Source organism: Heterodontus francisci, chromosome 22 (genome assembly GCF_036365525.1).
Source record: "Heterodontus francisci isolate sHetFra1 chromosome 22, sHetFra1.hap1, whole genome shotgun sequence".
NCBI lineage: Eukaryota > Metazoa > Chordata > Chondrichthyes > Heterodontiformes > Heterodontidae > Heterodontus > Heterodontus francisci.
Genome location: NC_090392.1, coordinates 29124689 through 29147556, shown reverse-complemented (window position 1 = coordinate 29147556; position 22868 = coordinate 29124689). Strand labels below are relative to the sequence as shown.

At 43.3% G+C, this 22868-nt stretch overlaps 1 protein-coding gene across 1 annotated transcript in view; it reads left to right on the top strand.

Moving 5' to 3' along the window:
- Nucleotides 1-2665: 2665 nt before the first annotated feature.
- The window catches only part of LOC137381279 (oocyte zinc finger protein XlCOF7.1-like), a gene marked incomplete at its 5' end in the record, with an annotated part of 115388 nt that continues 95185 nt past the window's right edge, over nucleotides 2666-22868 (top strand). The window contains one exon of the mRNA XM_068053612.1: nucleotides 2666-3465. Coding sequence (XP_067909713.1) covers nucleotides 2666-3465 — 800 coding nt within the window. The remainder of the gene's footprint in view (nucleotides 3466-22868) is intronic.

Sequence of the window (22868 nt, the reverse complement as noted above, 5' to 3'; positions counted from 1 at the left end):
CTTTTGCTCCATGGAGAACATCCCCAGCTTTTCCAACCTAACCTTGTAGCTAAAATCCCACATCCCTGGAACCATTCTGGTAAATCTCCTCTGTACCTCTCAAGGAGCCTCACGTCCTTCCTAATGTGTGATGACCAGAACTAGATAAATACTATTTAGTTTAGTTTAGTTTAGAGATACAGCACTGAAACAGGCCCTTCGGCCCACAGAGTCTGTGCCAACCATCAACCACCCATTTGTACTAATCGTACACTAATTCCATATTCCTACCACATCCCCACCTGTCCCTATATTTCCCTACCACCTACCTATACTAGGTCCCTTGCCTGTACCTGAAACATCTCCTCCTTAGAGATCACCCATCATTCCGTTACAGTTTTCCCTGTTAGATTTTAGTTCCATTTTACCCTGGCTAGGTCCCTTCTCATCCTGTTGAAGCTATGCCTCTTCCAATTTAGAAGTTCTACTTTAGATTGTTCTTGCTCTTTTAATTACTAATCTAAACATTATGATACGATGATCACTCTTGCCCAAGTGTTACCACAGACACTTGGTCTACTTTGGCCTTCCTCATTCCCCAGCACCTGTAAGATTATTCGGTTACAAAAAGTTACTAACCAGCATACTAATTATTAAAATCCAGCTATTATAAACTAACAACTAACATATTATCATAAACTAACATTTAGATTTATTATAGAACCCTTCTTTGTAGTATGGTTAAAGTGGAAAAACTTAGGAAATAGGGCACAGTATAGACAAGATGTCAAGGCAGAGGGATTCTGGGAGATTGTCAAGTTTTAAAATGCTTTCTTGCAGTACAAGGGTGAGACCTTGAGAGCAGATAGTGAAACAGCTTCTGTGTAGATTTGCCTTGTAATGAGATAAGGAACCTCGAAATGTAAAAGCATTGAGATAAGGTAGTCGACACAAAGGGGTACTACTTGCACAAATTGGAAAGGTTAGCAACCAGCACAAAATGATTCTTGGTTGGTTAAGAAAGGCATCCTTTAATGCAACATTAAGCACTGATTGGGAGAGGGGAGGGTTAACTGGAAAGCCGCCAGGATAAAAGAAGTCCTGTCTTTGACAATGTACAGCAGAGAATTTTCGAAAAGCAAGAGAAGAGAGAGAGAGCGACACGGAAAACTTGAAGATCAAAAGCTGCAAGAGAGAGAGAGTTGTGCGCTCTTCCATCCAGTCTCGAATACGGGTATCTGTGTTAGACTGTTAATTCCTTCCTGAATTTGTGACTATGGTTTATCTGAAAAGTTAACAAACTTGTCCTTACCTTTATCTTAAAAAAGTTGATTCATAACAAGTTTTGTGCTGCCAAGTCTGTTCCCACCTTAGAAGGGGGTATAAAACGCCCCTATCTTACCAAATCTTACAACCAGATCCAGCAATGCCTCCTTCCTAGTTACACTGAGAACATGCTGGTCAAGGATGTTCTCCTAAACACATTTCAGAAATTCCTCCCCCTCCTTTTCCTTTACCTAAACATCCATTGGATAATGTTAGAGTAAATAAAGTCCCCCAATCTCACCATTCTATAATTCTTGCACATCTCTGTGATTCCCTGTAAATTTGTCTATCTCTCACTGTTTGGAAGCCTAAAGAATACCCAGCTCAATCGTACACTTTTTGCTTCTCAACTCTAAACAAATGGATTCTGTTCTTGCCCCATCAAGGACATCCCCTGTTTCGAACACTACAATGTCTTCCCTAATCAGTACTTCACCCCACCTCCCTTTTTTCCTTTCCTATCTTTTCTGAACACTTCGTATCCTTAAATATTAAGCACCCAGCCTCACCATTTTTAAGACACGTTTCCATTTTCCCACATGGCTATCTGTGCTTGTAGCTCAACGTTCTTATTCAGCACACATTGTGCATTCACATAAATGCAATCTTTCTCCTGGACCTGATCTTGGGCCTGGCTAAAACAGCAGTTTGTAGGTTCAGGATGGGTGGGGCTCATGGGGGTCACTCTAGCTGCCAACCTCTCTTCCGCTGGTCTTTTCTGTGCCTGGGTGGCTCTGGAGAGAGAGCACTTGTCCGCTGGTACACTTGATACCTTCCACAATCGGTGGACACCTCAGTGTACAGAGTATCTCAGACACTAGTACGAATATTCTGGTTTATTTGGGAAGATTCCCTTTGCTACTGTTGTGAATTTGTTGCTGATTTTGGCTTCTGCAGTTTGATTGGACCACATGTTTGGGGGAGGTGGACGGGGGGAAAGAGACGCAAGAATGTGGCATAGAAATTAGAATTGTCTGCTCCGAATTTCTATCCTGTACTGATAGTGTTGACTTTTGTAAACTCCGTTTCCAGGGTATTCGAAAGGGAGGATTTACAGACGGGAAGCACAAACCAAACATCACGTGAAGATCTGTCAGAGTCACTCGATTCATCAGGACCTGAATATCATCCGCCTTTGAATGTAGAAGAAGAAATGTTTGTCAGTTCTGTCTATGGGGAAGGATTTCAAACATCAGTGTGACTGGAAAAACACCGAGACACACACACCCGAGTGAGAGTGTTCCTGTGCACTGACTGTGGAAAGAGCTTTAACCAGTTACACAGCCCGAGAAAACATTGTACCATTCACAGCAGGGTGAAACCCGACACGTGTTGTGTGTGTGGACGAAGTTTCAACTGATCATCCAATCTGGAGAGACGCAAGGACACCAGCACCACAGAGAAACCATGGAAATGTGGGGACTGTGGGAAGGAATTCAATTTCCCATCTGAGCTGGAAACCCATCGACGCCGTCACACTGGAGAGAGGCCGTTCACCTGCTCCGTGTGTGGGAAGGGATTCACTTGGCCATCCGGACTAGCATCTCACCAGCAGGTTCATACTGGGGAGAGGCCATTCACCTGCTCCGTGTGTGGGAAGGGATTCACTTGGCCATCAGGACTAGCATCACACCAGCGGGTTCACACTGGGGAGAAGCCGTTCAGTTGCTCTCAGTGTGGGAAGAGTTTCAGTCAGTCATCCACCCTCATTGAACACCAACGTATTCACACTGGGGAGAGGCCGTTCACCTGCTCCGTGTGTGCGAAGGGATTCACTTGTTCTTCTCACCTCACTGACCACAAACGTATTCACACTGGAGAGAGACCATTTGTCTGCTCCTTTTGTGGGAAAGGATTTATGAAATCATCCCACCATCTGAGGCACCTGCGGGGTCACACTGGGGAGAGGCCATTCACCTGCACTGAGTGTGGGAAGGGATTTACTAATTCACCTCACCTTCTGGCTCACCAACGTATTCACACTGGAGAGAAACCTTTTACCTGTCCTGTATGTGGGAAGGGATTCACATGGTCTTCCCATCTCAGGACACACAAACTTGCTCACACCAATAAGAGACTGTTTAAATGTTCTGAATGTGACAAGAGCTTCAAAAGCAGAAGTGATCTGATGAAACACCAGCTACTTCACACTGGGGAGAGGCCGTTCACCTGCTCTGTGTGTGGGAGGAAATTCACACGGTCATGCCACCTGCTAACACACCAGCGAGTTCACATATCTATGTAGCTTTGGGGTGATTAGAATTAACTTTACTTCATTCTTTAATCCAGGGTGGAAGGGTCAGTTACTAGGGGACATAGGTTCAAGGTGTGAGGGGATGTGCGAGGCAGGTTTTTTACACAGAGGGTGGTGAGTGCCTGGAACTTGCTGCCGGGGGAGGTGGTGGAAGCAGGTACGATAGCAACGTTTAAGAGGCATCTTGACAAATACATGAATAGGATGGGAATAGAGGGATATGGTCCCCGGAAGTGCAGAAGGTTTTAGCTTAGACAGGCATCAAGATCGGCACAGGCTTGGAGGGCCGAATGGCCTGTTCCTGTGCTGTACTGTTCTTTGTTCTTTGATACTAACATTAGTTAAAGGAGTCAGTTTTATTTTATACCAATTCATCCTAAAACCTTGATTGAGTTATATCAATTCTATTGGTTTCAAATTGTGTATGTCTAAATGTAGCTTTAATAATCTAGATATTCAAAGAATCGGTTTCTGTAACTCGCTGTAATGCAAATTTGATATTGCCTGTGTCAGCATAAAGGAATGATAACTGGAATGAATGGAGCCTTTCACAGCTGCTGGCAGGTATTCTATCATTAAGTCCCAATTAAAATAGGCTGGGAACTGACATCACAAGATCTGAGCCAACCATCAGATACAAGATAGCCTGATGGTCAGAAAGAGATAAAGGTCAGTGTCTGCAATGCATCAGTGCACGGACAGCAAGAAGATTCCCAGAAGTGAAATCACAGAAGAAGAAGAATTCCAGCATGTGGCATAGACAGAACAAAAGAACCATTGACAGACTGAGAGGGTTTTCCCATCACCTACGACCAAAACTCAATCGGAAAGAGCAACTGTGGGAGCTGTAAAGTCATGACCTGAATTTTGTAAGTATAACGCCTTAGCTCTTAATAAAGTTTTCCTGAATTACTACACCAAGTATCCTGTTGCCAAATTGGACATAGTCTTATCAGGACAAGAGTTAAAAGTGAGACTCGAAAAAAGAACTCGCTTATTATTGGTGATTACAAAGGGACAAGACTAAAACAGGAATAATTGGTTAGTAAGGAAGGTTCTTCGTGTGTTTTGTCTGGCCAACAATCACAGTAGGAATGGTGCTGGATCATTGTGAATCTACAGTGACTAAGACTCCTTAAGAAAATGATATTTAGAACAGTATCCTCTCAGTACCAAGAAAGGTTGGACAAAATGTCCAATCTCGATATTCAGACATCACAGACAGAGTGTTGAACAAAGGGAAAACAAGTCCATTCGAAGAAGTAATGGCTTTTATTCAAGAACGAGTAGACAGTAAGAGGTTGAAGACAAAAGACCTTCTGGTGTACGTGCATATTATTGTGTCCTAAAAGACGACAAGATCGTCAAGAGAAAAGAGAAAGACGTTGAAGATTTAACATGGTTATCGCAAAAACAACAAAAGCAGAAAGAGCAGGAATTAGAGAAAAGAACTGAAAGATCAGGAAATGTTAAACTTACAAAGCTTGGTCCGTCACCTGGAAAGAGATGTCAATCAAATGGTGTCCATGCTGTGACAGCTGAGCTATTCTAATGCTGCTGCTGGAGGCATAACAGTAGAATTGCAACAGTTAAAAGAAGAATTGAATGAGTGCAAAAGTGAGACGAGAAAGCTCAAGCTGGACCTGGGAGATACTAGGGGTGCCCTTCGAGAATACATTAATCAGCGCCACAGAGTGGCAGACCACTCTCAGCATGAGCTGGAAATTTACGAACTAAAAGGGAACTCAACAATCTTTGGTGTCCGCTGCTACAAGGGAAGGTGAGCTCCTTTTAAAACAGGAGGATGATCCGGATGCTTGTGTGCCTGATGATGAAGAGATCACCCATTACACTCAACATAATGAATGGTTGGAAATGACCAAAACGAGGGACCCTCCAGAAGAACCATCTCCCACTGTTCCTCTTATTACACCCCCACACCCTGAACCCCCCCCCCACCCCCCTCTGTAGGCACATCAGTCCCTGTTGCTGTCATAATGAAAGCCACTATTAAGAATGTGCAAGGTACCGCCTGCTGCCCTGATTAAAAGTTAATTTTGCAACTGTGAATAGGCACTGAACATTTGTTTTGTGAGAGATAAGCTTCAGCTTTGAAGATGTCTGGCAGAAATCTATTCAAAATACTTTGCTTTAATTGGATTTGTGTTTTAAAAAAGATCGCTTTTTGCAGTTTAAATTAAAGACTTGTCTTACCGACTGTTTTTTCCAAATGAAGTTCAGTAGCGAACATCAGGAATTGAAAATTGGTTTAAGGGAGAAAGGGATGAATAAAGGAGATCGGAAGAAGCGACTGTCCCCTTTTCTACTGTTAAAGGACTGCAAGGTTGCAGTGATGTCTTGAACTCTTTTTGCTGTAATAATGTTGATATTTAATAATATTTAACTGTAACTACTAACTTTTTCTTTACTACAGTCATTTGGAAAGGAAGAAAGACCAAGGAAAAAATTACATAATTTGTCTATTTTTCTCCAAAAAAAGGCCCATGCTATTCTGCTTTGTGTTAAGTTAATAAGTATTGGTCTGAATTAAGTTGGAATTGTTAGTCAACTAACCTGTTAAGTTGCGAAAACTCGAGTTTCATTGGGGCCACAGTGAAATTCTAGTTGTTATGATAAAGGGTGGTGGGGAGGTGGGGTTCTTTAATTCCAGATAATAAAGCTTGGCAGTCTGAATTTCAGGTGGTTAATAGTGAATTAGAATTTGGGATATTTGAGGTGATTCTGTTTGTTTATTCATCTCAGTTGTACCAAAAAAAATCCTAGGGTTAAAAACATCTTACAAAAGATGATAAAAGGTTTGTAAGCAATTGGAATGTTGGAAATGTTTTCCTTTGAAGCTGATAATGTTACTAATGATTTTGTTTTCAGTCCCTAGGATAAATTTGGACAAAGTTGAAGAAAAGATCCCAAAACGAATTGGAAAAAAAGTTTAAAATTGAGCTTAGTTTGGAGTTTGGTACTTTTATGATCGGGAAAGTTTAAAAAAAATTGTGTACAGTGATGCAATTACGTCTATCTGAGAATGTTCTGCACTGCCCCCTTGAAAACAAGCAGCAAAGTTAATAAAAACAAGACATTTTGGAAATACTCAGCAGTTTTGATGAAGGGTCACTGACCTGAAACGTTAACTCTGCTTCTCTTTCCACAGATGCTGCCAGACCTGCTGAGTATTTCCAGCATTTCTTGTTTTTATTTCAGATTTCCAGCATCTGCAGTATTTTGCTTTTATTATAGCAGAGAAGTTAACCCTTTCTGCTGACAGCATCTTTTATATTTAATTCACCAGACAACTATTGCTGAATGTAAATTTATATATTGAACATTATGAAATTATAAATTTCTATACTGACCATTGGGCTTTAGGGCAGACCCACAATGGATTCTTTGTGGGGGTTTTTTTGTACAGGTGACGATGGCTTCCAGGAGCACCTGAGTACTGATGCCACAGCAAGAGTTTCTGCAGTTTTTCAAAAGAATTTTAAGAGTTTATCTGTTGGCATCAAATTTGGACTAAAGGCTTTGCCTTTCAAAGACTTGGTCTTAACAGATTCAGGCTGTTTGTCATCTTCCAAGTGAAAGTGCTTGAGAGAGAGATATTAAAGTTACCTCTAAGCTAATTGCTAACCTAACCTAAGCACTTCTGTCTCTGTTGTGAAGGCACCCTGAGACCCTGACCAAGACTGGTTTTGTTTCTGAAATTGGAATTGATAAAATAAATTGATGCAAGTTGCTATTCCAAGCACTCAAAGAAGATCCTGAAGGGGAGAACCAAATTCTAAAACAAAAATAGTCCAGGTGATTTCTGTCTATTAAGAAATAGAGTTTCTTGGGGATAAATAAACTGAACACTAACAAATAATACTGCTATTTGGGATAATTTTGGAAAAATAGCAGTACAATTTAGTGGGCTACGTTTCAGTAATAAAAGGTTATCTTAAAGAAAGAACAGACAAAATATGTTAATGCCTGGAATTAAATGGGGATGTTTGATTTTTGTTTTAAAGATATGAGTATTGGAAGGTAACGGTTCTCTAAGGCTCAAAAATTGGATAGAATTGCTATTAGTGGGACGTCCCACTTAGGATCGAAGATAGAGATAGGAAAATCACACCATCTAATGGGACTTGGAAATTAAATCTGGCTGATGCAAGAGTTAATAAAGGAATGTTGGGAACAAACATTGTCAGAATTAGAATTCAAATAATAATTTAATGTAGTCCAGAAAGTTGCAAGAAGTCCAGAACTTTCTGTTGAAAGTCAGGAAAGTGTAGATAGAACTAGTAGTTTGATAGTTTCTCTTGGAGATATTTGTTGCCTTGCCGATGAACTTTTTAAAAAAAGAAAACCACATTTGATAGTCTGACCACTACCCAAATATCAGGACCATGCAGGGGGAGATAGGCAAAGATCTCAGATAGACACCACCCCACTATTGATTTTTGATGGGATCACCGGAAAGTCCAAGAATGGCTTGTATCACATGACACACGCAACATGACATTGGGATACCAGTGTGAGTGTGCAGATATGAGTTGTCACATACAAAGAAACTAACATGCAGAAATGCATGGTAAAGCTGCACTGAAGAATGCATCTCAAACATACTCAGCTACTTGACAACAGGATAACATGAAATGGTTAATGTGGCCAGTAGAGTGAGACAATTTTTTAAGTCATTAAGGCATTGGCGCATACTCCATTGAGAAACTGACTTCAAATGATCAGGATAGAATGAAATACACTATTCACAGTCGGAGGGAGTAAATTAAAGATTGGGAAGGAGTAGTATTTCGTAAGAATTATCCACAAGTTGGATATGGGTCGAGAGAGAGCTGGAGAATCTTTTAAGTCCATGCATGATTGGTTGCTTCAATTATATGTACTTATGTGCTAATAGATTAAAACATTATTGAGTGAGGTGATCTGTAGGTGGGGAGTGCCAAACCAATTGATAGTATTCAGGGATCAGGATCATATTTGAAAACATTTTCACCCAGGCTCTGGGAATCATGGGAATCAGGCATAAATTGTATATTTCTCATCACCCACAATCTCAGGATAGTGGCGGGGAAGTAGGATGCTGAAAACAATGCTTAAAGAGATATGTACAGATCACCCCGCTCAGTGGCTAACAGACTGCCTAGGGTCTCATTGCTATACAATGACAACAGGAATCTCACCCGATCAGGCTGATAGGTTAATGAGAATCCCAGGACATAGACTATGGTGACACAGCCGTGGTACCCAATATCACTGAGCTCAGGGTTAACTTTGCGATGGAAGAAGCAGCATTGCAGGCAATAATTGTGTTGAGACATCCCCATACCCCATCTGCCCCTGGGTTTAAGGTCCAAAATTTTAAAAGCTGATACATCTGAGAATCACCTGGTTAAAATGCTGCAAGATAATGAGCAAAGAGAGAGCGAGGAAATAAAAACCTGGGAAGAAGGCATTGGTGGGAAACAGTTGTGAATGTAAATGAACATCCCTGGCTCAGAACCATCTCTACTCTGTTTGCAGTGATACAATTGATAACCACAATTATAGAACATAGAACATTACAGCACAGTACAGGCCCTTCAGCCCTCGATGTTGCGCCGACCTGTGAAACCATCTGACCTACACTATTCCATTTTCATCCATATGTCTATCCAATGACCACTTAAATGCCCTTAAAGTTGGCGATAATATTGTGATAATATTCATCCTGTACCGCTTGAGGAATCTCACCTCAAGACTGCAGTGATGCAATAATGAATTGACCTGGACCACAGCTCTCATACCTAAAAGAAAGCAGTGAAGGAGCAATATATTACCATATATTTCACCCTCAAACTGGGGAGTTGTAGGTAGTTTTGGGGTGGTTAGAATTGGCTTCACTTTATTATTTTGTAATCTGATACTAATACAGTTAAAGGAGTCAGCGATATTTTATATTCTATACCAATGTATTGAAAGAAATCAATCAGTCAGAATTAATCCTAGAACCTTGATTGAGTTATGTATGTATTGATTAAGTTACAATATTGATTAATCAGCTAATGTATAAGTTTAAACATTCAGTTATTTTGTAATCTGCTGTGGTCAGAAGAACAAAAAAAAAAGAACAAAGATAATTACAGCACAGGAACAGGCCCTTCGGCCCTCCAAGCCTGCGCCGATCCAGATCCTCTCTCTAAACATGTCGCCTATTTTCTAAGGTTCTGTATCTCTTTTCTTCCTGCCCATTCATGTATCTGTCTAGATACATCTTAAAAGACTCCATCGTGCCCGCATCTACCACCTCCGCTGGCAATGCGTTCCAGGTGCCCACCACCCTCTGCGTAAAGAACTTTCCACGCATATCCCCCCTAAACTTTTCCCCTTTCACTTTGAACTCGTGTCCTCTAGTAATTGAAACCCCCACTCTGGGAAAAAGCCTCTTGCTATCCACCCTGTCTATACCTCTCATGATTTTGTACACCTCAATCAGGTCCCCCCTCAACCTCCGTCTTTCTAATGAAAATAATCCTAATCTACTCAACCTCTCTTCATAGCTAGCGCCCTCCATACCAGGCAACATCCTGGTGAACCTCCTCTGCACCCTCTCCAAAGCATCCACATCCTTTTGATAATGTGGCGACCAGAACTGTACGCAGTATTCGAAATGTGGCCGAACCAAAGTCCTATACAACTGTAACATGACCTGCCAACTCTTGTACTCAATACCCCGTCCGATGAAGGAAAGCATGCCGTATGCCTTCTTGACCACTCTATTTACCTGCATTGCCACCTTCAGGGAACAGTGGACCTGAACACCCAAATCTCTCTGAACATCAATTTTCCCCAGGACTTTTCCATTTACTCTTGAATTGGATCTTCCAAAATGCATCACCTCGCATTTGCCCTGATTGAACTCCATCTGCCATTTCTCTGCCCAACTCTCCAATCTATCTATATTCTGCTGTATTCTCTGACAGTCCCCTTCACTATCTGCTACTCCACCAATCTTAGTGTCGTCTGCAAACTTGCTAATCAGTCCACCTATACTTTCCTCCAAATCATTAATGTATATCACAAACAACAGTGGTCCCAGCACGGATCCCTGTGGAACACCACTGGTCACACGTTTCCATTTTGAGAAACTCCCTTCTACTGCTACTCTCTGTCTCCTGTTGCCCAGCCAGTTCTTTATCCATCTCGCTAGTACACCTTGGATCCCAAGCGCCTTCACTTTCTCCATCAGCCTGCCATGGGGAACCTTATCAAACGCCTTACTGAAGTCCATGTATATGACATCGACAGCCCTTCCCTCATCAATCAACTTTGTCACTTCCTCAAAGAATTCTATTAAATTGGTAAGAGCTGGTCATCCATGTTAAGTGAAGCATTACAAGCTCCAAGTAACCCGTTGTTAGCTTAAAGCTGAGAAGCCGTCACAGGCAACATTAATCAGATTAATCTGAGAATGAATAGAGTTCTGGGCAGCATTGGCAGCATTTATCAGACAGAGTGTCTGGGACCTGGGACAGCATGAGTACTCCCTTGTTCATGCTTCCCAAGTGTCTTATCTCAATTCAATTAAAAGCCAATCTAATTCGGCTAGTAACAGCCAGAGCCAATGACTCAGCCAGTTTGCCTGTGACTGCTGGGGGCATGATGGGGTTAAAAACAGGAGTTTCATAAGGTTTCGGTCGCAGAAATAATAGAAGACTTCAGAGGCAGAACCACGGACCAAAAGACAAAGAACTTTTCCACGTGGCGAGGGATCAAGACTAGAAAGAGAGAGAGAACCTTTGTCTCAATCTGCGAGCAAAACTTGATCAGGAAGCACATCTGCGAGAGCTGTAAAGTTACCTTCCTAAATTTGTTCAGTATAATTTTACTTCCAATAACTTTCTGGACTTATTATCCAAGTATCCTTGTTGTCTGAGGTGGTTAAGTTTTCTCTGAAGGTGTTTCCCAGCTTCAAAATAGGGACTGGTTAGAGAGTGTCTGTCAGTTTTTTTTTCTCCGTTTTCCTCCCACATGCCAAAGACTTGCAGGTTGATAGGTAAATTGGCCATTATAAGTTGACACTAGTATAGGTAGGTGGTAGGGAAATATATAGGGAAAGGTGGGGATGTAGGAATATGGAATTAGTGTCGGATTAGTATAAATGGGTGGTTGATGGTCAGCACAGACTCGGTGGGCCGAAGGGCCTGTTGCAGTGCTGTATCTCTAAAAACTAAAAAAAACTAAAAGTGAAGAAGAAATGTAGTCAGTTCAGGAAACAGCTGTAAATGGGGAGAAATGGAGACTTGTAAGACAGAGTTCACTGCTTGGTGTAATGTCTTCAAATTTATAAGTTAATTAGATGTGATTATGATAGGTAATGCTTTGGAATATTGTTAAAGTAACTATAATATGTGTAAGTCAGTTAACCATGGTACAAAGCCGATAAGCAAAGCATGATGATGAACTTAAGCCACCTTGATGTTAAACGCAAAAAAGAATATGCTGAGGCAAGATTATGTTTAAAAACAAGCTGGCAGCAAGGAAAAAACCTTGAGCCAATATGAAAAGACTGTAGTGTTATGTTTGAAACTAACAGATAATGAAAGATAGAACATTAATGAAGCTACAGTTAAAACAGAAGGTTTAATGTTTCTGAGATCTGTTATCACTAGAGTAAAAGACATTGCTGTAACTCATGTAACTGTTTGTATGAAGTTCTGAGATAAGGAATAACTAAGTTGTAAGAAGATGGAACAAAGTGATACCAGAAGATTAAGCATAGAATTTAATGTTAAAAGGTTTAAAAAATGATGATAAACAGAATGAGTGAGATAGCCCAGGCAATTGTCAATTGCCATTTGGGCTCAACGGAGAAAAAGGATATAAAAGAACAGCTATTGAACATGAGAAGCAGCATGAAAAATCCAGAAGAAGAAAGAAGAGAATCTTCAGTCAATAGAACACAGCAAGAGAAAGAGAGACCATTCCACAGTCACTTGGAGGGCTACTGCCGAGGTTCTGAGGAACAGACTGCGTGACTATTGTCTTTGTTCAGTATTACTTCTTTGTGCTGGATGTAAACTACTTAATAAATCTGCTGTATTTACAACCAATATATACTTGTACCCATAGTGGTTTGTTGTAGTCACAGACAAGTCACCCTTGTTGGATTAAACTGAATCCTGAAAATAGCTGGAAAGCCACAATGGTATCGCAGAGATGGGAATCTGGCTAACAATTGAAACCAGGGCCTGAATGTTGCTGCTGCCGTAATCGGCGACGGTCGTAGAAAATGGTGCCCTGCACGTGCAGGTTTTACTCTGTGGAGCTACCATGATATTAAACACGGCAGCTCATTTACTTTGCCGGGGCGGTCCAACCACTCCCCCTCACCCGATAACATGGGAGGGGGCGCGTGGTTGGTCACCAGCAATGGCAACCGGCACCATTGCGCAGGCGCTGACACAGTTTTAAAGGGTTTCCAGCTCTTTAAAAATTTAAATTACATTGAAACCTGAGTGTAAAAAATTTAATAAAGTTATCACGACCCTCTCCCACCGCACCCTCCCCCCATGGCCTGAAATTTTATTACTTGCCTTCTCCTCTCCACCCCCCCCCCCCAAAAAAAGCTTATCGTGCGATCCCAACCTTACCCGCCGCCAAAGTTAATAAACTATGAAGTTTACCCCTTCCCACCAGCGCCTAGACCAATCAAAAACATTTCACCTGCTCACCCCGCAGCCTGAAAACTTAACTCTTTTCCCCACCCCACCCCACCCCACCCCCATCAGTGTCCCACATTGAATCTCCGGATGGAGATCCGAAGGTGCGGGAGTCCTGGCAACTGACCGGAATATCAGAGCTGGATGGCCAGCAGCAGCTAAGGCATTAATTAATTAATTTGATCTATTAACATAATTAAATTCTGCTCCCGTCGCCGAGCAGTGGGAGGTGAGGGGTGGTGGTGCCGCAAGGCCTCACTGCTGGCAATATAGGGCCGGGCCTTCCTGGCTTCGCGGCCTGCGACAGACCTCTCCCGGAGGCATTTTCTGCCCCCCCCCCCACCCACTGCCGCGACCCCGACCTCAGGGGGTCGGTATAATTCAGCCCCAGGTATTGTTGAATATCAGGCATGAGGGTTTTCATCTTCATCAACCAATAGTCTCTAAGTACACCAAGATGCCTGAAGGGGATCTTTGGACAAAGTATAAATCAAGGTTATAAAAACAGTGTGATGGTGCACAGTTACTGACACTATTAATGGGATGTCTGGTTAGAACATCTCTTGAGAATCGGCGAACAGGCTAAGGCTAAGAAATGCCAGTTCGATACAGTGATGAGTTTGATTACGTTTGCAACCTCCCACTGAATGAAGGGAGATAACAAGGCCATCCTAGCAACGGATGACAAAATAGTAGAGCAAGAATAGATATCAGAACAGCAAAAACATATCAGAACCATAACATCAGATCGAGCTTCTGTGGAGTCAAGTAGCCTTGTCTGTGGCAATTATGCAACAACAGAGTATAAATGCAGTTCAGGCAGTCTTAACATTGTAGAATCTTGAGAAAGTCAAATGTCAGTTAGCCACCTTTATCAAAGATAATAACTGCCTCAGTGGACAATTGGAAGATCCATGGGGAGCGTTAAGAGAAGCTCTCCAGTCCCCCCAAAGAGAGGCAGGCTACTGACACTGTCACGCTACCATTCACCAGTTAGAAAAACAGCTGAAAAAACAAAATGCAGTCATAGCAGCAGTAATCGTGAGGACCCTTACCCAGATTATGGCCCAGAATTTGATGAATTTAGTGAAACTTTATATCTTCCCCTATCCTCTCCTTTCACGTCAGATCCTCTGCCCTATTTCAGTAGTAACAAAGATAAAGTCCTGAAAATCTCCAGTGAAGAGAAAGCTTCATTTGATTTCCCAAATGCAGGAAACCCAGTTAGTGTCCTAATTAGAACTCAAGTGGTTCCTAATGCACCGACCTTGGGACTGAGAGCAAATCCCCAAACTCCACAAAATATACCCTGCACTAAAAACTCGAGTGAAACTTGGAAAACACAAGGGGAGCCCCGAGGGAATATATCAACCAGCGGCAACCTTTTGAACTGGAAGGAATGTTAGGCAGACAGCAGGCTGTGGTCACTGCTGTTACTCGGGGAGGTGAGATACCTGATGTACAAGAGAGTGACCCAGAGGCATGTTTGTCAGACTGGGAATGGCCAGATCCATCATCTCCAGTAGGAATAAATTATCCCCCATCAGGGCAGTGCAAAAACCCAAAGGAAGCAAGAAGGGAATCTTCAGTCAACAGAACACAGCAAGAGAAAGAGAGACCATTCCACAGTCACATGGAGGGCTACCGTTGAGGTTCTGAGGGACAGACTGTGACTATTGCCTTCATTAAGTATTACTTCTTTGTACTAGATGTAAGCTACTTAATAAATCTGCTATACTTACAACCAGTATATACCTGTACCCATAGTGGTTTGTTGCAGTCACAGACAAGTCACCCTTGTTATACAGTCATAGAGTTAATCAGCACAGAAACAGGCCCTTCGGCCCATCGTGTCTGTGCTGGCCACCATGCCCCTATCTATTCTAATCCCATTTTCCAGCACTTGGCCCGTAGCCTTGTATGCTGTGGCATTTGAAGTGCTCACCTAAATACTTCTTAAGTGTTGTGAGAGTTCCTGCCTCTACCACCCCTTCAGGTAGTGTGTTCCAGATTCCAACCACCCTCTGAGTGAAAATTGTTTTCCTCAAATCCCCTCTAAACCTCCTTCCCCTTACCTTAAATCTATTATCCCTGGTTAATGACCCCTCCGCTAAAGGAAAAATGTTTCTTCCTATCTATCCTGTCAATGCCTCTCATAATTTTGTATACCTCAATCAGGTCCCCCTCTCAGCTTTCTCTACTCGAAGGAAAACAACCCGAGCCTATCCAGTCTCTCTTCATAGCTGAAATGCTCCTGCCCAGGCAACATCCTGGTGAATCTCCTCTGCACCCTCTCCAGTGCAATCACATCCTTCCGATATTGCGGTGACCAGAACTGTACATAGTACTCCAGCTGTAGCCTAACTAGCATTTTATACAGCTCCTCATAACCTCCCTGCTCTTATATTCTATGCCTCGGCTAATAAAGGCAAGTATCCCATACACTTTCCTAACCACCTTATCCACCTGTGCTGCTGCCTTCAGTGATCTATGGACAAGTACACCAAGGTCTCTCTGACCTTCTGTACTTCCTAGGGTCCTACCATCCATTGTATATTCCCTTGCCTTGTTAGTCCTGCCAAAATGCATCACCTCACACTTCTCAGGGTTAAATTCCATTTGCCACAGCTCCGTCCATCTTACCAGCCCTTCAATATCGTCCTGTAATCTAAGGCTTTCCTCCTCACTATTTAAGACACCACCAATTTTCGTGTCGTCTGCGAACTTACTGATCATACCTCATAAATTTGCGTCTAAATCATTAATGTACACTACAAACAGCAAGCGTCCCAACACCAATCCCTGCAGTACACCACTGGTCACAGGCTTCTACTCGCAAAAACAACCCTCGACCATCACCCTCTGCCTCCTGCCACTAAGCCAATTTTGGATCCAATTTGCCAAATTGCCCTGGATCCCATGGGCTCTTACCTTCTTAACTACTCTCCCATGCGGGACCTTATCAAAAGCCTTACTGAAGTCCATGTAGACTACATCAACTGCTTTACCCTCATCTACACATTTCGTCACCTCCTCGAAAAATTGAATCAAGTTTGTTAGACACAATCTCCCCCTGACAAAGCCATGCTGACTATCCCAGATTAATCCCTGCCTCTCCAAGTGGAGATTAATCCTGTCCCTCAGAGTTTTTTCCAATAGCTTCCCTACCACTGATGTTAGACTCACTGGCCTGTAATCACCTGGTTTATCCCTGCTACCCTTCTTGAATAATGGTACCACATTCGCTGTCCTCCAGTCCTCTGGTACCTCTCCTGTGGCCAGAGAGGATTTGAAAATTTGTGTCAGAGCCCCTGCTATCTCCTCCCTTGCCTCACATAACAGTCTGGGATACATCTCATCTGGGCCTGGGGATTTGTCCACTTTTAAGCCTGCTAAAACAACTAATACTTCCTCCCTTTCAATGCTAATTTGTTCAAGTATATCACAATCCCTCTCCCTGATCTCTACACCTACATTGTCCTTCTCCATAGTGAACATAGATGAAAAGTAATCATTTAAAACCTCACGTATGTCCTCCGGCTCCACATACAGATTGTCACTTTTGTCCAGAATGGACCCTACTCTTTCCCTGGTTATCCTCTTGCCCTTAATATACTCATAAAATGCCTTAGGATTTTCCTTTATCTTGCCCGCCAGTGCTTTTTCAACTCCCCTCTTCGCTCTCCTAATTACTGTTTTATGTACCCCCGACACTTTCTATATTCCTCTATGGCCTCCGTTGTTTTCAGCACTCTGAATCTGCCATAAGCCTCCTTTTTTTTTCCTTATCCAATCCTCTATATCCCTTGACATCCAGGGTTTCCTGGACTTATTGGTCCTACCCATCACCTTTATGGGAGTATGTTGGCCCTGAACTCTCACTATTTCCTTTTCCTCTAGTCTGATGTAGACTTTCCTACAAGTAGCTGCTCCCAGTCCACTTTGGCCAGATCCTGTTTTATCATATGGAAATCGGCCTTCCCCCAATTCAGTACTTTTATTTCCGGTCCCTCTTTGCCCTTTTCCATAACTACCTTAAATCCTACAGAGTTATGGTCACTATCCCTGAAATGCTCCCCAACTGACACTTCTACCACTTGTCCTGCTTCATTCCCTAGGATTAGGTCCAGTACTGCTCCTTCTCTTGTAGGACTTTCTACATGCTAACTCAAAAAGCTCTCCTGTATGCACTTTAAGAATTTCGCCCCCTTTCAGCCTTTTGCACTAAGACTATCCCAGTTGATATTGGGGAAGTTGAAATCCCCTACTATTATTACCCTATTACTTTTACACCTCTCTGAGATTTGCCTACATATCAGCTTCTCTATCTCTCCCTGACTGTTTGGAGGCCTGTAGTACACTCCCAGCTAAGTGATTGCCCTCTTCTTGTTTTTAAGTTCTACCCATATGGCGTCATTTGAGGAACCTTCGAAGATATCATCCCTCCTTACTGCAGTAATTGACTCCTTGATCAACAGTGCAATGCCACCTCCTATTTTACATCCTCTCCTGTCGCACCTGAAGATTCTAATCCCTGGAATATTGAACTGTCTGTCCTGCCCTTCCCTCAACCATGTCTATGTGATAGCAATAATATCATATTCCCATGTGTTAATCAATACTCTCAATGCATCTGCCTTACAAGTAAGACCCCTTGCATTAAAATAGATGCAATCCAGTCTTGCATTGTTCACTTGTGCCTTAACAGGTCTATATTTGCTCTGCCTTCCAGACTGACTCAGTTTCTCTTCTATATTTGACTGTGCATCACCTCTACTGTACCTCCACTCTGTATCCCATCCCACTGCCAAATTAGTTTAACCCCCCCCACCTCCCACCTACCCCACAACAGCACTAGCAAACCTCCCAGCAAGAATGTTGGTCCCGTTCTAGTTCAGGTGCAACTTGTCCAACTTGTACAGGTCCCACCTTTGCCAGAAACAGATCCAGTGATCCAGGAAACTAAAGCCCTCCCTCCTGCACCATCTCTTCAGTCACGCATTCATCTGCTCTATCTTCCTATTCCTATACTCACTCGCATGTGGCACCGGGAATAATCCAGAGTTTACAACCGTTGAGATCCTGCTTTTTAATCTGCTACCTAGCTCCCTAAATTCTTGTTGCAGGACCTCATCCCTCTTTCTACCTATGTCTTTGGTACCAATGTGTACCACAACCTCTGACTGTTCACCCTCCCCCTTCAGAATGTCCTGCAGCCGTTCGGTGATATCCTTGACCCTATCACCAGGGAGGCAACATACCATCCTGGAGTCTCATTTGCAGCCACAGAAATGCCTGTCTGTACCCTTTACGATAGAATCCCCTATCACTATAGCCCTGCCACTCTTCTTCATCCCCTGCTGTGCAGCAGAGCCACCCATGGTGCCATGAACTTGGCTCTTGCTGCTTTCCCCTGAGCCATCTCCCCCAATAATATCTGTTGGATAGGGGGATGGCCACAGGGGACTCCTGCACTACTTGCCTTTCTTTACTGTGCCTGGTGGTCACCCATTCCCTTCCTGCATTTGCCTGCGGTGTGACCACCTCGCTAAACTTGCTATCCACGATGATCTCAGCATCGTGGTTGCTCCACAGTGAATCCACCTGCAGCTCCAACTCCGTAATGTGGGTGGCCAGGAGCTGCAGATGGATACACTTCCTTCACACATGGTCATCAGGGATACTGGAAGCATCCCTGATTTCCCACATAGCACAGGAGGAGCATATCACGGGTGCGAGCTCTCCTGCCATGACTTACCCTTAGATTACTTAGTTACTCCCTTTAATTAAAAAATACTAATTATGCTCGGGCCTTGTTCTACTCCAAACACTACCCACGACAATCTAAAGTCCTTAATAAATTACACTAATTTAAAAAAAACACACTTTAGTAGTACTAACCTTATCACTTATATGGTAGGTTTTGAGGTTTTTGTTTCAAAGAAGAACTTTACCCTTATCATTTTTTAAAGCTATTTACAGGCACTAACAGCTGTTACTTACCCAACCAATCACCTGACAGCTTTCCTGTGATGTCACTGTTGACTTTTTTTCCTTTTTTTCCTTTTTTTTTTCAAAACTCCGGCACTCCTGGACTCCTCTCTGCTCCACTCCCGGAAGGTAAGTGTCTAGGCCATGATCCTCGGGCTCTATTTATCTGCTCCTCTCTCGATGTTCTCCCCTCAGGTCCGGTCCTCTCCACTCCGCACCTGGAAGGTAAGTGTCCAGGCCGCGATCCTCGGGCTGTACTTAGCTGCTCCTCTCTCGGCGTTCTCCCCTCACGTCTGCTCCTCTCCACTCCCGGAAGGTAAGTGAAATGAATGTAAGTAAAATTAATCCTGAAAGTAGCAGGAATGCTACACAGTGGCTGGGGAGTTTCTCTAAATCAGGAGAAACTGGGAAAGGTCAGGGAGTGCCTTTAGATGAGAAGCAATGTCGACTGTTTAGAGCAGGGCCGTCCAACATACGGCCCGTGGGCCAGGATCCCGCCTGCCAAAGGTTTCCATCCAGCCCGCAGCTGTAAACTGTAGCTGGGGTTGTTCCTCATCCTCACCAGGGCTCCATGACTGGAGATGGGAAATTTCCTATTGTCTTCTCCCTGCAGACTGGCCTTTTTAAAAACATCACGCTTCAGTTTTCCAGCTGCTGAAGGAGGAACGCGTTTCCCAACTTTTACAGATTTAGGGTTTTCCATCTTTTTTTAAAAGCCCACCAGAAAACTTTAAATCTGCCTGATGTTAGGATGTGTGTCCCTGCTTCAGCAGCTGTGAAACTGACAGCGAGATACTTCTAAACAAACTGACCAACCACAAGGCTGCTGTGCTGAGCGCTCCAGCTCAGTGTAACAGTCAGAGAGAGAGAGAGAGAGAGAGGGAGGAAACAAAGAGAGAGAGAGAGACAGAGAGATAGTTGGGGATAAACAGAGAGAGGGGGGGAAACAAAGACAGAGAAAGGGGGAAACAAAGAGAGAGAGGAGAAACAAAGTGAGTGCGGGGAAACAGAGAGAGAGGGGAACAAAGAGAGAAAGGGAAAAGAGAGAGAGAGAGGGGAAAGACAGAGAGAGAGAAGGCAAACAGAGAGGAAGAGGGAAACAAAGAGACATAGAGGAGAACAAAGAGAGAGAGAGGGGGACAGAGAGAGGAGGGAGCAAAGAGAGGGAGGGAACAGAGCGGGGGGAACAAAGGGGCATGGGGAACAGAGAGAGACAGAGGGAAAAGAGAGAGAGAGGGGTACAGAGTGAGGGGGGGGGAATGGAGTGAGGGGTGACAGAGGGAGGGGACAGAGAGAGTAACAGATGGGGGGGCACAGAGATAGAAAGGGGGAACGGGCAGCACAGAGAGCAAGGATGGCACAAAGTGGGGGGAGAAAACAGGGGGAGAAAGAGAGACTGAGAGAGAGAGAGTACGATCACTCCTGATAGATGGATATCTATTCAGAATACTCCTCATATTACAAGAGGTGTACGGGCAGACAGTGACTACTTGTGCAAGCAAAAAAATGTCAGTATCTCACTAAATCAGTGTCCAACATAGTGATTGAGAAAGTAAGTCAATAAATTAATCTTCTCATTTAAAGCTTCTTCACAAAAATGCACATTAGTTGTTTTGATTAATAGTAAAATACATTTTTAATGCCTTTATCATTCCGAAATTGTCTCACCGGCCCTCCAATAAGACAAAAATTGTAATGTGACCCCCACCCCCATGGGAAAGGGTTGGACAACCCTGGTTTACAGAGTGTCTACAAATGATGCAGTTATAGAGTCAGGTCACGGATCATCTCTGAAGTAAACAGATTTATTGTCCATAAATAAAGAGTTTGTAAAGAATAAGGCTCACCTATTTAACAGACAAGCTAACAGTCAACATAACAACTAGATAGAGACACAGCAGTGTTATATTACTATCGTCAGCAGATTACCTCAGGTCAGGTCAGGCTGACTAACCTTTTCCTCAAAGTGACACAACTCCCCCTGTCCCCCCAGATCAGGGCCCAGTTACTGAAAACCATGTCATCCATTCTCACACACAAAAACAGAAAATGCTGGAAATACTCAGGTCAGGCAGCATCTGTGGAGAGAGAAACCGAGTTAACGTTTCAGGTCAGTGACTTTTCATCAGAACTGACAAAGGTTAGAAATGTAATAGGTTTTTTTTAGAGATACAGCACTGAAACAGGCCCTTCGGCCCACCGAGTCTGTGCCGACCATTAACCACCCATTTATACTAATCATACACTAATCCCATATTCCTATCACATCCCCACCTGTCCCTATATTCCCCTACCACCTACCTATACAAGGGGCAATTTATAATGGCCAATTTACCTATCAACCTGCAAGTCTTTTGGCTGTGGGAGGAAACCGGAGCACCCGGAGGAAACCCACGCAGACACAGGGAGAACTTGCAAACTCCACACAGGCAGTACCCAGAATTGAACCCGGGTCGCTGGAGCTGTGAGGCTGCGGTGCTAACCACTGCACCACTGTGCCGCCACAAGTGAAAGGGGGAAGGGGAGGAAGATGAACAAAAAGGAAGGTCTGTGATAGGCTGGAGGGCAAGAGAGATTTTTTTTTTGATTAGAGATACAGCACTGAAACAGGCCCTTCGGCCCACCGAGTCTGTGCCGAACATCAACCACCCATTTTATAATAATCCTACACTAATCCCATATTCCCAACAAACATACCCACCTATTCCTATATTTCCCTACCACCTAGCTATACTAATGACAATTTATAATGGCCAATTTACCTATCAACCTGCAAGTCTTTTGGCTTGTGGGAGGAAACCGGAGCACCCGGAGAAAACCCACGCAGACACAGGGAGAACTTGCAAACTCCACACAGGCAGTACCTGGAATCGAACCCGGGTCCCTGGAGCTGTGAGGCTGCGGTGCTAACCACTGTGCCACTGTGCCGCCCTATTAAATGACAAAAGGTTTCATGGTGCAAAGCCAAGTAAAGAAACAGAAAATGTGTCTGGATGAGGTGGCGATGACAGGAAAACACCCGTCCAACACAAAGTAAAGGGATTCAGAAAGCAACCTGTGGCGGGGGAGGGGGTGCTGTAAAAAAACAAAAATAAAAACAACTAACGGAAAAGAAATTGGCCAGAGGTTATGATCTAAAATTATTGAACTCAATGTTGAGCCCAGAAGGCTGTAAAGTGCTCAGTCAGAAGATGAGGTGCTGTTCATCAAGTTTGTGTTGAGTTTCATTGAAACACTGCAACAGGTCAAGGACAGAAAGGTCAAAGTGTGATCAATGTAGAGAATTAAAATGAGAAGCAACAGGAAGCTCGGGATCATGCGTCCGGACTGAATGGAGGTGTTCCGCAAAGCAGTCACCCAGTCTGCCTTTAGTCTTCCCAATATAAAGGAGACCACAATAACTATCACTGTGAAGTGTGAGGGCACCCTGCTCAAGAAAATTCTCAAAGAAAACATCCCATTCTTGCACTTCTTACTCTGCTGATTTTTTCTGTGGTATTTTAAGATGAAGCTACAGAAAAAAACATTTTGACATCTTAAAAATATGCACTCACCCTGGCACGGAATTGATCCCCTGTCTCCCTCATGACAGACAGGGT